Raw genomic sequence first — 14,780 nt, forward strand, 5'->3', positions numbered from 1 at the left:
AGGTGTCCAAAGCTTGATTATTATAATCCATGCCTCGCGAAGTCGTTGCGTCTTGATGGACTAATCTAGGTAGATTCAGAACCAGCGTCTGAGCCAAGATCTTCAAATCCACTGTCAGAGACAGAGAGGTAGCCGTCCTTAACAGCGTCGTCCATGTTCAAGTCATTCAGATCGATGGCGGTAGTCTCCTCAATCGGCGACGAGGCGGACGGAGACTCGGAGGACACAGCCAGCATGGTACGGCTGATGTCGATGATTTGGAGGGAAGACGGCCCCTGAGCCAGATGACGGGGCTCCTGGATCTTGCTGAAGGGCTCAGGGCTCTGCTCCTTGAGACGACGGTTCTCCTCATGCAGAGACGTAATCGTTTGAGTCAGCTCATCGATGCGGGCCTGCAGCAGAACGATCTGCGTCTGGTCGACCCCCTTGAGCTCCTCGAGGTGCTCTATAACGGTCTGAGCCCGATCGAGAGCATCCTTGAGCTGACAAATCTCGGTTTGGTCAAGGTCCGCGAAAGCAAGATCAGCAGCCCGGCTGGCAAGAGAGAGGGTTATTCTGAGGATCTCGATACTTGTAGTGGTATTTAAATGGTTGCTTGGAGTAATTGATCCAGGGGGGGTTCCAGAAGCTGTTGCAGGCGTGGAAGCTTCTTTGTGCTTTGAGTATTCTTGAGAAAGGGACTATAGGTGATGACTACTTTGAGTCAGTCGAGGTGTAATCTGTGGAAAGGAAAAGGATGGTGGGAGAGATTTGAAGAAAGAAAGGGGCTCCTTTTATAAAATCCTTGAAGAGATCCCCGGCTGCCAGCTCTGTGCCGGCTTGTATTGAGCGATTCACAGTAAGGTGATGATGGCGGAGACTTGCCGCAGGGGGAAATGAAGCAAACGACCAAGAACAAAGTCGATTTTGGTAAGTGATCGGGTAGAAACTAAGGTAAGACTGACGCACTCACGAAGAACCAGGAAGAGGAATGGGGAAAATAGAGGTGACGAAAATTGAATGACGGAAGACCAGAGGGTATGAAGCTGACGATTGAGTCTCAGGTGATGGGGACGAGAACTCTCCATAAGAAAGCTTGGAGTTGATGATTCAGTGTGGACGTAAGCAAATAACATAGACAACGACGGAGTTTTGGAAATGGAAAGGAAGACGAAGACAAGGAAGAGATTGTAGCTCACCGATCCAACACCACATACAAAAGCTTCATAAAATTCAACCCGAATTCAGTGACGTCTGGGCGATCTGACTTGCAGATATTTTGCCTCTCTTTCAAAGAAGGTGCGCTGCAGAATTGAAACACTATAATGGATTCGGGGTAGACAGACGTCCTGGGGCTCTTGAAGCTGTAACTAACGATGGAAACTTCGATGGTGTTTAGTGCGGACGATAGAAGGGCGGAAACCAGAGTAGATGGGAGGAGTGAGGCTTGCTTGTCTGCCTAGGTAGAGGTTGCAGGATGTCACGGAGCGGTATAGTGCTCTTGTGCAGCTCAACGATGTTGATGGAGCGAAATAATGGAGGTAATGATATTTTTATTTTTCGGAAGGAAAAAGTTGGTAATTGAGAGATAAATAATAGGAGCTACGGTAGGGTGCTGTTGGTTGTCTTGGGCTGGGCAGTATTTGAAGGACTGAAGAGGGTTTGAAATGGAGTTGTTCTGATTGAATTTCGATTGAAAAGTTGGGGAAAAGGAGACCTATTTATGTCCAAAGGATTGGTGCGCAATTGAATGCTGGAAAGTGAAGCCGGAAATCTGTATCTCGTCCACTGTGCTGTTGACCGTCTTCGGTTGAGAGCTTTGGGTTTTTGTTTCCATGAATTTGATTCCAGTTTTTGAGCCACATCTGCGGTCTGGATGTTTGCCTACGAACTGACATGGGTTCGGCGCTTACGGTCTTGCCAACCAATGACCTTCAGGTTCGTCAGGACTTTTTGAGTTCTGAGAGAAAGACGCTCCAGCGCCTATTTCACATTGTGAGCAGCGTGATCAAGCTGGAAAACGAGGCGCTGATAGGGTCCACATCCACAGCTCCAAGTCATGTAGTTGCAGCTTGTGCCTACCTATTTCTCTGTATTGCGCTACATGTTGCTGTACCGTTGAAATGTCTATCGATTGCTCAAGTATACTTTGAATTCGTAAAGCAAACGAGGGAGATGGTGAAGGCACAATAATTTTCATTGATTCCTGTCGCGAAAACGATGCCGTCGTTTGCGGGTAGCTATTGACGCCATATAATATGTCCTACGACAATTCCTCATGCAAGGACCCGAAGCGTGAAGGAGAGCGTCGTCCAGTCACTAGAACAGATCCATTTCTCAACAAGGACCTGGTGACCAGTTCATTGGTCCGGATAGATCTAGAGATAAAATCGAAGCTCTTGTCAATCGAGAGGAAAGTCATTGAGAATGGAGGACAAAATTTCACTTCCGATAAGGCTCAATGCTGACGCGGGGTAATGGAAAGCCAAAGCTATAAACCAACCATGTTACCGACTTCCCAGACATCTGTCGGCCTCCAACATAATCGACCGTCCGATTGCGAATATCCCCTCATCACATGTTTTTTTGCTTTGAGCTTGTATTTAGGGTTTAAAGTTATTCGCCCATAGTTCTCCCTTCCATCATCAGAATCTATAAAGAGGTCAAGGCCCTTCGTGACAACCGACGTGTTGCTGATGATCTTACCATCCAAACCGCACAATAAGCAAATCAAAGGACGATAAGAGCGTGATGCAGGTTCTCAAGATCGGAAATACCTATGCTGAAGTAGCAGCTATCGGCCTGCTACGGGCGAAACTGCTTTCACAGCTGCTACTAGGTGTCGGCGGAGGAGACACGGAGCCACCAGCGGACGACAACGCAGACGAATCAGAGGAGGAGCCATCCGGATTTCGAAAGGTGCATCAGTATCTTTCTCTGAACAAGACATGTAACGCTACTGACACTCTTGCCATCACCAAGGCCGGCCAATGGATGTACAATAACCCCGCCAAGACGATCTACTACGGTGCCACCGCTGGAAGCCTTGTCGTTTTGGCTGCTCCAGCTCTCGTCGCTGCACCCGCTCTGGGAGCTGCGGGCTTTGGTGCTCAAGGGATTGTTGCTGGTAAGTGATGGCCTCAATCTCGAGGTGTAGTTAATGTTGTACCATTGAAACCTCGACCGCTGACCCCGACGGGGAGGAAGGCTCCGCGGCGGCGGGAGTGCAAGCCGGGATCGGTAACGTAGTGGCGCCGAGCCTATTTGCTACCCTCCAAAGCGCCGGTGCGGCTGGGTACGGTGCCGCGGCTGTCAATGGGGCTGTGCAGATAGGCGCTGGAGTTTTTGCTACTACATTCGCATGGTTCGGGGCGAAGAATGAGGAGAATGAGAAACATGATGGCAAAGATGACGAGAATGAAGATGAGAGACGTGGCGGTAAACAGAACAAGAAATAGGAAGGAACGGAGGCTTCTATTGAATAGGCCCAAGATTGACTGATATCGATATCTCTGTCGGTCATAACGATGGAAATGCCGCCGCAAATCAATCATCAAGAACTTGTGTTCTTCTAGATACAGAAACTCCGTCGAGAAACCTGACTTGACCGATGCCCAAGCTGTTTCTGTGACGCATTTCGTGGACATATCTCCCGTTGTTCGAGTAAGAATAAAGCAGTAGATCTGGAAGCAGACGTACGATCGAATTCTTGACAATATCTAAATCTACGCGGTCTCAACACAATCGACCTTGGGAGTTGGAATCAATCAGTGCCTGACAATCCTCCGTCGTCAACTTCGTGACGAGGCCATTGCACACTGTGCCATCTTTGTTTGGGTGTTGACCCGTAGCACCGCCGGCGCCGTTACTGTTGGTATCGGTATCACAGGGTAGTTGGTTCGAACCGTAGATCCGAGGGGTGACGAAGGGTCAATTGACTGTCTATTGATATCTCTGCGTGGGTTGTCAAAGAGATGTTCTCACCGTAGGTTAGCTGATCAGTTGGAAATTGATATAGAGACCGTTGGTGATCCCTGTGCTCGCCCTGACTCGAGGTCGAATTGGACTTCCAATACAACAATTACAGATTGCGGTGGGCATTTTGCTACTCTTTCCATTGATGCAGCTGCATGAGAAACGGGGAGGGCCGTCTTGCGGATCACGCTTCTCAACGGCATTAGTGCTACACTTGTTGTTAGTCTCTGTTTGTGTCCGGGCCCAGGAAGCAAAACGTCAATACCTCTTGAGGGGACTAGCAGGAACGTCGAAAGCCAAGAGGCTCAGCAACAGAAGGGCCGACTTTGGAAGTCACAGTTTGGACATAATTTGTTCAAAACAGTCAAATATTCAAAATTTGAATGCCTAGCGTGGTGAGGGGAAAGGTGCACATGTGGTTTTAGGGTGATTGGCACTCATAAGTTGTGTGGCTGTAGATGGCTTTTATTTTCTTTGACAACTATGATAGTAAGAGATTGTTGAAATTACCACTCATTACAACCCACGAGTACGATACAACAATTTTAAGAGTTCGCTACAAGGCCTGCTGAACTTTGGGGCTGCCCGCAAACGAGGGGGAACGCATGGGCCACTCGGCTACGGCGGTGTCATCTGAGATTTCCTCTACCATAAAAGCAGAGTCAAGAAAGCCCTTTTTTGTATGAGAAGATTGTGAAAGCAGAAATTCGCTTGCTAGGTTGAGTTGTGTTCGATTAACCGAATGGCTTATTTCTCAGGTATTGTGGTTGACGTTTCAGATTCCTCTGTTCGTCAGATGCGTCTCAGATCTGTAGGCCGCCTGCGGTGGGCATGACTGGCCTTGAGACAAGGCTGACTCGATTGGCTATCTCTGCGTCCTATTTTTTGCTGCCGTTGGGGTTCTCGAATGGCCCGTTGGAGAGGCACCTGGAACTGTTGATTCAAAGGCTCCGTCATGCTGTGCGGGTTTTGACCCATGAGCTTGAAAGCTTAGGACCGAACCTTCGATGACCCAGTCGTGTTCGTAGAGGCGAACTCTTGGTGTCACGAAATATGGCCTAGTATCAGCACACTAGAAGACGTCTACCACGTGCATTCTCGCATGGCCCTCACTATCACGCGTATTATAGACTTGAGTTTTTCTTTGTTCACTTTGGGCTAATACAAGCCACTCTCTACCCACCCATTGACATTTCATATGCCCATTACTGTGTGCTCTAACTCATTACACTTGGTAAAGGAGTGAGAGTATCATTCGTAGTAGTTACTCCTCCAGGTGCGACTGCATAGCTGAAAAAAACTTATGGTTGCGATGAACCAGGCCCTCAAGCTCCGGCTCACAAAGGTTCCATCTCATGTAGGATACCTTGAGAGCGTAAAGTCGCCCCTTGGAGAATAAAAAGCGGCGCAAATCAAGGGCTCTCTCGATGCGCTCCTCCTAGAACCCAATTTGCACCCGAAAGCACTAATTCGCGAGAACCCAGCTGCATAGCCCCAACCAGCACCGTCACGTTCAATTTTCCACCTCGTTTCCAAAAATCATGCACTTCTTTAAGGCTGGCCTACCGATCCTTGCCGTGTCCTCAGCCATCCACGCCATCCCTGTCAGCAACAGCGAAAGAGGCGATACGGCCTTACACCACCACGAGGGTCCCAAGACCTTAGACATGAGGCTAGGAAGCAGTGGTCCTGGTGGCATTGTGCCTCCTCATATTCTCAGGAATATCACCCGCAGTCCATTCACCACTGACGATGAACGGGATGCTGCAAACAGGACTCTGGAAATCGATGAGCAGCGACGGAGCCCAGGTCATTCGATGGCCCAAATGGTACCTCCAAGGACTTAGGTGACGGTCGCCGGCCGCGGGTGAGCTTGGTGAAGAAAGACGCACAATCCGAGATCCTGGGTCCAGGTAGCTGGTAACACGACAAAAAAAAGGGGTCGCGTTTCAAGTTGTCAGCTCGGACGCGGGTACGGTAGACTGCCATCCGGAGACTCAGTCGACACGATCTTTGCATGAGCCGCAAGCCCGGCGGATTACGGCCGAGGGTGGAGCTGGTGATGGTCTTGGTGAAACATCTTGTTCTATGCGCCGTCTTTTGGAGACAGCAGTTGAGGCAATCTGTCACCCGAAAACCATGGTTCCTCACTCTCATCTGTAGCGTTTCTTTTCTTCATAATTATGAAGCAGTCTTGGCCCGGAACCACCGGCAATGTTCGCTACAAGCCGACACGTCCCGTACAACGATTAGTTAGCGCCTCTTAGTCGAATGCTATCATGCGTATCGTCGAATCGCTGAATAGGAAATCCACTGCGGCATCCCGTACGTCGTTGGCGCGAGACTGCAGCTTCATAAACCTTATTCAGAATTAGATTCATCGTTACTTTATCGAAATGAAGCTATTCCCGTCAGTTCCCATTAATTCCCTCGCATTGGCCACTGATAGGCCACGTGTAGAAGATCAGCAAACCTTCGAGGTATCCGAACTTTGGAAAGGATGCAGGCCCTATTGGACCGTGCTCCGCGACTATTTGGCATGGCATGCTGACTCACCATCCGAGCCAAAGGGCACCCCCAGCGGCCTTGGAGGAGGTTTCCTTCGGGATCCTCACCGGGAACGGGAGTCATCCGGGTCCGGGTGGCCGCAATGCCAACTGCCGACGCTGCACTGATTTTCCTTGGTTTTGGACGGGTCTACGGTCCATTGAGTTGACGCGGGACCTGGGATTCTTCCAAGAAAATGCCCCAGATCCGGAGTGTGTTGCATCAACTGGTGAATCCTGGGCAGGACGGGGGCGGATGCTTGAAAAGACCAGGACCGAGGTCGCCCAATAAACCCATTTCGGACACGAAGGGAAGCTTGCGCATATTTATAAACGGTAAACGCTCAACCATAGCGCACAAGAAAGAGTTTGTGGGATATTTATTGAAGCGACTATGCAAAGACACGCCTTTTATGACGTCCGACCGGTGCTAGACAAACCATTTTCTCCATAAAAATAACACACGGGGCTTATTATTGCACAGCACCGTCACAGTTAAACTGGGGTTCTTTTTCAGTTAAGTTGATCCAACATGGGGTGACAACTCAGGGGCTCGCAAAGGTTGTCTTGGGTAAGGCAGATGACATAATTGGACAGGGATATCCCGGCATCATCGCCCACGTCCAACAGAGTCGTATTTAGGACCTTCTGGAGGGCGCTTCTCCCTTTTCGTACACCTGTCTAACGCCCATCTACCTACCTTATCTCGGTCCTTCTCACATACGTGTGTTGTAATTCTCTCCGGTACACTGAGCCTCATTTTCAGATGCCGGCCGTTGCAGCTCCAGCTCCATCGCCTTTCATTTCATTCTCTCGTTCGTTTTGAAGAAATACACTTCCCTTAGACTACACGCATGTTTGTTCGCAACACCCAAGCGAGACAAAAAGGCGCCATGTGGGAAGAATCCATGCGGGGGCGGGAGGGGCAGCAGGGCGTGCTGTCCCCTCGGTTCAAGGAGCAGAACCCATACGGCGACCACGACGCCGTAGGTGAGAAGGCATCGGCCGTCGCCGCGACGAGAAACAGCGCGGACAAGATCAGATGCCTCGACGGGCTCCGTGGAATCGCCTGCCTGCTCGTCTTCAACTACCACTTCCTATGGCCCTGGACGCCGGCCATCATGCTTGGCTTTGGAGCCATGCCCCCCGGATCGCCCGCGCCGTACTTTGAACTGTCATCCCTGCCAATTTTGTGCCTCTTGCAACGCGGACGACCCATGGTGGCCATCTTCTTTGCCATCTCGGGATATGTCCTGTGCCGCCATATCTTAAGGGCGATCCACGAGCGACGCTTCGAGGCCGCTTACCAGAGCCTGGCGTCGTCTGTGTTTAGGCGCGTCTTCCGCCTCTACATCCCTCCCACCATCAGCATGTTCCTCGTTGCCCTGCTTGCTCAGATGGGCGCCTTCAAGTCCGAGTTTGATATTTATAAAGGGCCCGACTCGAGGTACATCAACGGTACTGTGACTGTTGCTACATTGAACAACACCTGCGTGAACGGCACATATGCCGTCGAAGGAGCTGTTGGAGTTGCAAAGTTTCTCGGCCTGCAAACCCCAGCCTTTTTGGGCAACGTCACGACCAACGACACAAACACTCTCTGTCTCAATGCCACGTCCCAATTCTTCATGTCCCCAATGCTCTACAAGCTGGCAGATGACATTGAGGCCGCTTCCAAGGTGGTGAACGAGACAAGCAGCCTGAACGGCACTGCAATTAACATTACAACGCATGACCTTGGGGACAAGGAGACGCCAGAGAAACATAGATCCTACCACGACCTCCTTCACCTGCACTTGGCACCAGCAATTCCCGATGACGAGAAAGACTCGGCGAATGTCACCGACCCTGTCACCTTCACTTGGTTCCAGCTAGGCGGCGCCTGGGAAGAGCACCCTTTCATCCACGACAACATGACCTACGCTCTTCAAAACTTCACGAGAGCTTACATCGAGTGGGCCAACCCTTTCAACTTTGGCCACTACCACACGCGCTACGACCCGCACACCTTTACCATCCCCATGGAGCTACGCGGCTCCATGTTCCTCTACCTCTTCCTGCTTGGCACGGCAGCTATCCAGGCAAAGTGGCGCCTTCGAATCGGCGGCTTCCTCTCCGTCTACAGCTTAATCTTGGGACGATGGGACATGGCCACGTTCATGGGCGGCGTCCTGCTTTCAGAAGCGGACATCAGACGGGCTGATCGCGGGTTACTCCCCCCCGCCACGAATGGCAAGGGAGGCCGACAAGCAACCCTCGGACAATCGGTCCTCGGATCAAGGACAGCTCGATGGGCGGCGCTCTTCGTGGCACTCTACCTGCTCTCGTACCCCGACACTGGAGCCGAATGGACGCCCGGCTTCACCTTCCTCTCCTCGCTCGTGCCGCGATACTACATCCCCTTATCGGGCTGGATGTTCTATCAGGCAATGGGCGCCATGCTCCTGCTCCCCTGCGTTCTGCACAGCCCATTCCTACGCGGCGTGCTCGAGGGGCCGGTGGCGCAGTATCTGGGAAAAATTAGCTTCTCGTTCTATCTCGTTCACGGCCCGGTGCTGCATAGTCTGGGTTTTTGGATCATGCCGAGGCTTTTTGAGCGCTTCGGTCGGATCCTGGGGTTCATTGTCGGCTGGATTATGTTGCTGAGCGTGTCACTGTATTTGTCGGACTGGTGGTGTAAAAAGATTGACGCTTGGAGTGCGACTGTCGGACGGCGCGTGGAGAAGATGTTGAAAGACTGAGCTAAGGGGGCTCCGGGTTGATGCAGCTTTCATGTTGTTTCTGGAGTTGTTCCTTATGGGAGAATCAAAAGGTCACGATACCCTCAACTGAAGTCAACCGTTCAAGGTGATGCCTAGACATGTCGCACAGCCCCAGGGAAAATCTGCATGCCTCGCTGACGGCTTCTATTCCCGTAATTATGCCAAATGAAAAGATGATAAAATTGTTCAGTTTGATACATTACGATTTACTCGCTTGTTTCACATGCTTAATGATGCTGAGAGGTCTAGTCCGTCACACAATGGCCCCAATCCTCACTTGGGCCATGATTAAGCTTTGTTATGAAGCAGTACAGCTGGTAGTGCTCTCGTGACAGAGCTCTTGTGGCAGACAGAGACACAGCATCACCCCTTAGTACCGCTGAACAATCATCTTGTTTCTCATACTTGTTTTGCGGCGGTTAGGACGCGCAGGCTGCTTCCAGATGGGCTGATCAGGGTCATAACCAACAAGGCAGTTGACCGTCTCCGCACCCTCACCAGCATCGTTGATCTCGCTACCGACAGGATCACGCCATTGACCAGTCAGCTTAATGTATCCATCTAGTGCATCAGTAATGATCTTGCCTAGCTCGAGGGCCTTGGCGGCTCTACTGTGGGAGTAATACGTGAGTAGCGAATGCGCGGCCTCGCGCTCGTCGTTCTCAATGAGGAGCCTGGCGCTCGTCTCGACCCAGTCCACGTCGCTGCGGCTCTGGTTCTCGAAACCGGTGAGCATCTGGGTGACGATGGGCAGGTAGATATCCGGGGCGGAGCACATGTAGTACAGCACGCGCTTGAAGATGCGCCCGGCGAAGACGCTCGCCTCCTGCAGCTGGAAGTCTGTGTTGAGGAAGCTCCCGGAGGCGCCGGTCGTGAGGTAGCGGTGCTCGCCAAACTCGGGGGGCACGTTGTTGACGCCCAGCCACCACGGCACGAACGGGGAGGAGACGGAGGTGGCCGGCGCGTTCCAGATGCGCAGCAGGTCCGAGTCGATGCCCGCCTTGAGGCTGACGACTTGTCCGTAGCCGGCCTCGTCGTCGGCGATGCGCTTGTCGCGGACGCGCTCCATCAGCTTCTCCTCGGTGAGGGGGACCATCTCGAGAGTGGCGTTCTCGAGCGCGGCTTGAGACATGAACTTGAAGCCGCCGTCGCGCGCCGTCATGTTCTCGCCCTTTTCGCCGTACGCGTTGAAGATGTTGAAGGGCTCGCCGCCGTTGGGGTCCCACCATCCTTGCTCGACGGCAAAGGAGACGATGTTCTCAGAGCCCATATAATCAGAGCTGTTGGCAAAGTCGGTGGGGAAGTCCTCAATGTAGCCGGGGTACAAAACGCGGACCTCGTCGCTCTTGAGACGCTCGGCTGCCCACAGCTTCTTGCCGCCGGCCATCTCCCAGACGATCCAGCCCTCGTCTTTGTCAGCGATCAAGTGGGTGTTACCGCCGTAGGTCGCCTCGCCGTACTGTTTCACCAGGTCACCAATAATCTCCACGCCCTCCCGCGCAGTCGTGGCGCGCTCCATTATGATGCGCGCGAGGTCGCTGTACTGGATGCCGTGCTGAGGCGTCGGGGTCATGTTGACCAGCTCCTCGCGGTTCTGGGCCCAGACGTCACGGACGGCGACGCCGTTCTCGTTGAGGCCGCCATTGGTGAGCGGCGCCGGGAAACCCTCAAAGTCCGAATACTCCATCGACATGTACCGGTAGGTGTGGCTGACCTGGGGGATCGCGAAGAGCTCGCCGGGAATGTTGGCCTTATCCGTCACGCCGACGGTGATTGTCGCATTGGCCGCGTGGTCGCGGGCGGGAAACAGCTGGAGCCAGTGGGAGGAAACCTCTTCGCCGGTTCCGCCGACCATGACGCTCCCGTCGGCGGTGAGATCCTTGCCGACGTAGAAGGCGTAGCTGGCGGAGGCGGGCCCGGCGAGGGCCGCCAGGACAGCGGCAGAGCTTTGGAACAGCATCTTGGGCCGTGGTCAACGAAGATGGCTCTGACTGAGTCGGCTAGGAGGGAATAAAAGCGACGTTCGAAGAAGAGAAAGGCTCCCCTCGAAAGAAACCCGTCTCCTCACTCTTCGCTATAGTCAATTTTCGGCAACGATGTCGAATGGAAGCTTCCGATGTTGACTTCGGACTGCGCTACCCCACACCAAAATTTCCGGTATCGCTAGCGGTGAAGATAACGGGTGCCAAGAACCGTAATTCTGCGCGGTAAACATACTATGTATTTATAAATGGTCTCGATAAGTGCGAGACTGACAAGGATCATCTTGTCTCCCTGGGAATGGCCCCGTGGGTTTGCGGATACGGTCCCTGGTTCCTGGGAAGAAACGGGTAGAATTCGCGCAATCGTTGGTTGAGTCTGGTACCTGAATAAGCGACTAAAATTGCCCCATTGCAGGTATTGCTGCAAGTCATGTTCCGACACCCTCGGACTATGGCTCTGTAAGGTATGCCTAACCCAATCCCACGGATCAAGGAAGTTATCTCTCAAAAAGCATTCGGAGCTGATTGGCCGAAAATGGAATGATTCGCTGCTTGTTACTATGACTCGTCGTCTACGTCAAGTACTGACCTGGCTACAAGTATAAGTATAGATACGCTTACCGGCCACCAGCGAACCCGTTTTCGAGTGAACGCTAGTGAAGGCTAAGTCACAAAAAGACGTTCGCAACGGGACCTTGAGTGGTTGCCAATACTACCATGCTAAAAAAGAAAATACAACCAATACATGACTTCAGGCCCAGACGTAAAAAACCAAAGTTTTCAATGCGACGATCTTCGATCGTCACCGTAGTCATCGGGTGACGGCCGCTATGTCTCGGCGGGTGAATCTTGCCTCTAATGCAACTTAGTGCGCTATGGACTGTACTCGCTTTTTTATTCCCTGGATGACATTTCTCTGCTCATACTCCAATTCATAGTCTTGTCCGGAACTGCCTCTAGGCCATCTTTAGTCGTTCCGGAATCATGTAGTGATTGGTACGATAAAGTCTTGGTCTGACAGCCCTGACAAGACATTGCTTCGGTGTTTGCTTTTGAAACCAACCCATCAGCAGTCCACGTTAGGATCTTCCAGGCTGCTTGGAGGAAGACAAGGTCCGCAAGCAGAATTGCAAACAGCATCACGCCCCAGCTTTTTTGTTGAGGAACAGAGCAAAGATACTGACTAACGACAGTGGCGTTCTTGCAAGTCAGGGGTCCCATCAGAGGCTGGAACGCATCGTAGCTCTCCATGAGCGTCACTAGACCGTTATCCGTGTCGTTAGACCCAGGAACAGGAATCATGTTGAAACGGTCTGCTCCGTAAAGTTGTGAAGTTGAGCCGTTCAAGAGTTGTCCCGGGTCCCGGTTGTGATCGTCTGGTGCCAAGATTGCGTATTGAAGGCCACGATCATCCAGCAGTAGATTTGGTGAGTGACAATTGCCGAGATCCAAGGAAAGCAGAGAAAAGAGGATCTTTGCGCAATGGAGCCCCTCTGTCAATGCTGGCGAACCGTACCACTATACCCGAGGTCAACGTAAGGTAGTGCATATGACCTCCTTGAGGAAGAAAAGAAGCGTTGCTGGAAAATCAAACGACGCCAGAACCTACATCGGAGTTGTAATCTTGGAGATTCTCCTTCATGTTCGTGTGAAGAATTGTGGCATCCGCATTCGCCATCCACCAGTAGAGGTCGAAAAACGTATCGCTCCGAATACTAGACCAGGGAGTAAGCAGCTGCGAGCGAACAGACAAGCCGGGGTAACCTACTCTTCTCTCAATGATTTAGTGGTGTAAGTGAAAGCAGTACGAACGACGTAGCTTTTGAAGCCGTCTATCTCTGTCATGTTTGATGCGGCAGTCATCACTCCATTCCAGTATGCATTGAGCAGTCTGGTCCCCCACCACACGCTTGCATGCGTTCTATAGTCATCTTCGATCACGTAGCTATAGTCATGATCGCCTTCACCAGTATCCTCTGTAACGAGCGTAATGTTCACCGGGCCGTCATCAGTCATGATTGTGCAGTCCACAGTCGCCTCCATCGTAGAATCTGTCCAGGACAGCCACCATGAAGGGGAGGGCGGCACCGCAGTGTCGACCTTCTTCAGTTTCAGGACTATCTGCTTGGGCGTGCAGTGTTGGAGAGTGTTGTTCTTGTAGTTCAAAGTGGAACGTGAGCTTGTACTCGAGTCGGAAATTGTTTTGATAATGTACCGGAAGCCAAGGTTGGAGGTGAAAAAGGAGTCTCCGATGGCCAGTAGACGTGGCTGACATTCTGCCTGCACATCACTTCTCCAATTGAAAGGAGTCTTTCTGAACCATCTTGAAACCAATGTCAGCACGGGGTTGACTAGCTTTCATTCTTTGGCCGACGTACTGGGCATTTGCATAGGCTTCGGTGCCATTGGGGTCCGAAGTGTATAGGGGCTTCAAGTAGTAGCCATTCGCGCTCAGGTTGACCAACGAAAATAGGACGGTGAGAATGAGGCCACCGACTAGAGCGACGGGTGTGAACCATCGGAAAGGATACGGCTTGGAGATTGGGTACGAAAACCACGATTGATGCATCCTGTCACTCAGATGCTGGCAGGCCGCAGCATCATTTGGCGGATGCGAACTGTTTTCTTTGAAGTGGGAAACGATATGTTCGATCAAAATAGCGTATGGTTATTTCCTTTCTAAAGTGATGACAGTCGATGTGGTGTTGCGAATTTCAAAACGGGGGTTTGCTATCTTTTGTGTTGCAGTATTACACGGATCCTTGAAGTCTGACCAGCCACGGGGATATCACCGATTGGCGATACAGACTGAGGCACCAAATGGCCATTATCGGTGCCGCAAAAGAACCTTGCGTGCCGCCGATTTTCACCAATCATAAGCTTCAGTCACTTGATTCAGGATTGGTAGGATTGTTGCAACGTTTCTGCCTGCCATGCATTGCAAATCCTTAGGATCGGAATGCCTGCAATGAGTATGGAGTAATCCTGGCCTGCCCGGCGGTCAACACGTTGATGCAAATATTTGCGGCACGACACGGTGGTACTACTATGCAAGCTGAGAATGGATAAGACAATGATTGAAACGACTCGTTAAACCTCATTGGCTGGCAAATGACTCTCAACTACAGGAGCTCAGTTGAAAGTATTGAAAGCACTCGTTCACTGCAAGCATTCGTTCACTGCAAGTATCCGTCTAACTAATTTGAACCTTGGCCATCGAACTATTTTGCTCAGAACCATACAAAGATTGTTCCCACAACAAATTACTTTTTTAAAACACGCATTGACAGTTGCTAGAAGCCATTATCAGTAAGGCGAGATGCAAAGCGCAAGAGGAAGACTTTGCCTCACCAGCTATCGGTGCATTGTACGAACTGCTTTGGGTATTTGCACTTTAATAGCAGTTAGCTCTTCATGATCTGTTGCCTTGGAGTTGTTCTCCCCAGCAGAATTACTTACATGCAAATTGCTGCGGTCTTTTGCGCAGGAAGTGTCAACTTGCGGCTTCTCCGGCTGCCTGCCAGCCAGCGCAGCCC

General features: G+C 51.5%; 7 protein-coding genes across 7 annotated transcripts; 3 read left to right on the forward strand and 4 right to left on the reverse strand.

Annotated features, from left to right (window-relative positions):
- Positions 1 to 65: 65 nt before the first annotated feature.
- CORC01_05263 (uncharacterized protein) lies at positions 66 to 1,207 on the reverse strand (the record flags this gene model as incomplete). Its single annotated transcript, XM_022616906.1, has 2 exons — positions 66 to 570; positions 1,197 to 1,207. 2 exons carry the CDS (start codon positions 1,205 to 1,207, stop codon positions 66 to 68), a joined length of 516 nt encoding a protein of 171 aa, XP_022476611.1.
- Positions 1,208 to 2,730: 1,523 nt separating this feature from the next.
- On the forward strand, positions 2,731 to 3,437 carry CORC01_05264 (uncharacterized protein; the record flags this gene model as incomplete). The annotated part of the gene is made up of 2 exons (XM_022616907.1): positions 2,731 to 3,106; positions 3,187 to 3,437. 2 exons carry the CDS (start codon positions 2,731 to 2,733, stop codon positions 3,435 to 3,437), a joined length of 627 nt encoding a protein of 208 aa, XP_022476612.1.
- A 333-nt stretch (positions 3,438 to 3,770) lies between these two features.
- Positions 3,771 to 4,157, reverse strand: CORC01_05265 (uncharacterized protein; the record flags this gene model as incomplete). The annotated part of the gene is made up of 2 exons (XM_022616908.1): positions 3,771 to 3,847; positions 4,064 to 4,157. The coding sequence occupies 2 exons, from the start codon at positions 4,155 to 4,157 to the stop codon at positions 3,771 to 3,773; spliced, it is 171 nt and encodes a 56-aa protein (XP_022476613.1).
- Positions 4,158 to 5,495: 1,338 nt separating this feature from the next.
- CORC01_05266 (uncharacterized protein) lies at positions 5,496 to 5,801 on the forward strand (the record flags this gene model as incomplete). The annotated part of the gene is made up of 1 exon (XM_022616909.1): positions 5,496 to 5,801. One exon carries the CDS (start codon positions 5,496 to 5,498, stop codon positions 5,799 to 5,801), a length of 306 nt encoding a protein of 101 aa, XP_022476614.1.
- Positions 5,802 to 7,354: 1,553 nt separating this feature from the next.
- Positions 7,355 to 9,241, forward strand: CORC01_05267 (uncharacterized protein; the record flags this gene model as incomplete). Its single annotated transcript, XM_022616910.1, has 1 exon — positions 7,355 to 9,241. One exon carries the CDS (start codon positions 7,355 to 7,357, stop codon positions 9,239 to 9,241), a length of 1,887 nt encoding a protein of 628 aa, XP_022476615.1.
- Positions 9,242 to 9,632: 391 nt separating this feature from the next.
- CORC01_05268 (dipeptidase domain-containing protein) lies at positions 9,633 to 11,222 on the reverse strand (the record flags this gene model as incomplete). The annotated part of the gene is made up of 1 exon (XM_022616911.1): positions 9,633 to 11,222. The coding sequence occupies one exon, from the start codon at positions 11,220 to 11,222 to the stop codon at positions 9,633 to 9,635; it is 1,590 nt and encodes a 529-aa protein (XP_022476616.1).
- A 916-nt stretch (positions 11,223 to 12,138) lies between these two features.
- CORC01_05269 (uncharacterized protein) lies at positions 12,139 to 13,813 on the reverse strand (the record flags this gene model as incomplete). The annotated part of the gene is made up of 4 exons (XM_022616912.1): positions 12,139 to 12,762; positions 12,854 to 12,959; positions 13,013 to 13,567; positions 13,623 to 13,813. The coding sequence occupies 4 exons, from the start codon at positions 13,811 to 13,813 to the stop codon at positions 12,139 to 12,141; spliced, it is 1,476 nt and encodes a 491-aa protein (XP_022476617.1).
- Between the last annotated feature and the right edge of the window lie 967 nt (positions 13,814 to 14,780).

This window comes from Colletotrichum orchidophilum, assembly GCF_001831195.1.
Source record: "Colletotrichum orchidophilum strain IMI 309357 chromosome Unknown Scaffold_36.1, whole genome shotgun sequence".
Lineage (NCBI taxonomy): Eukaryota > Fungi > Ascomycota > Sordariomycetes > Glomerellales > Glomerellaceae > Colletotrichum > Colletotrichum orchidophilum.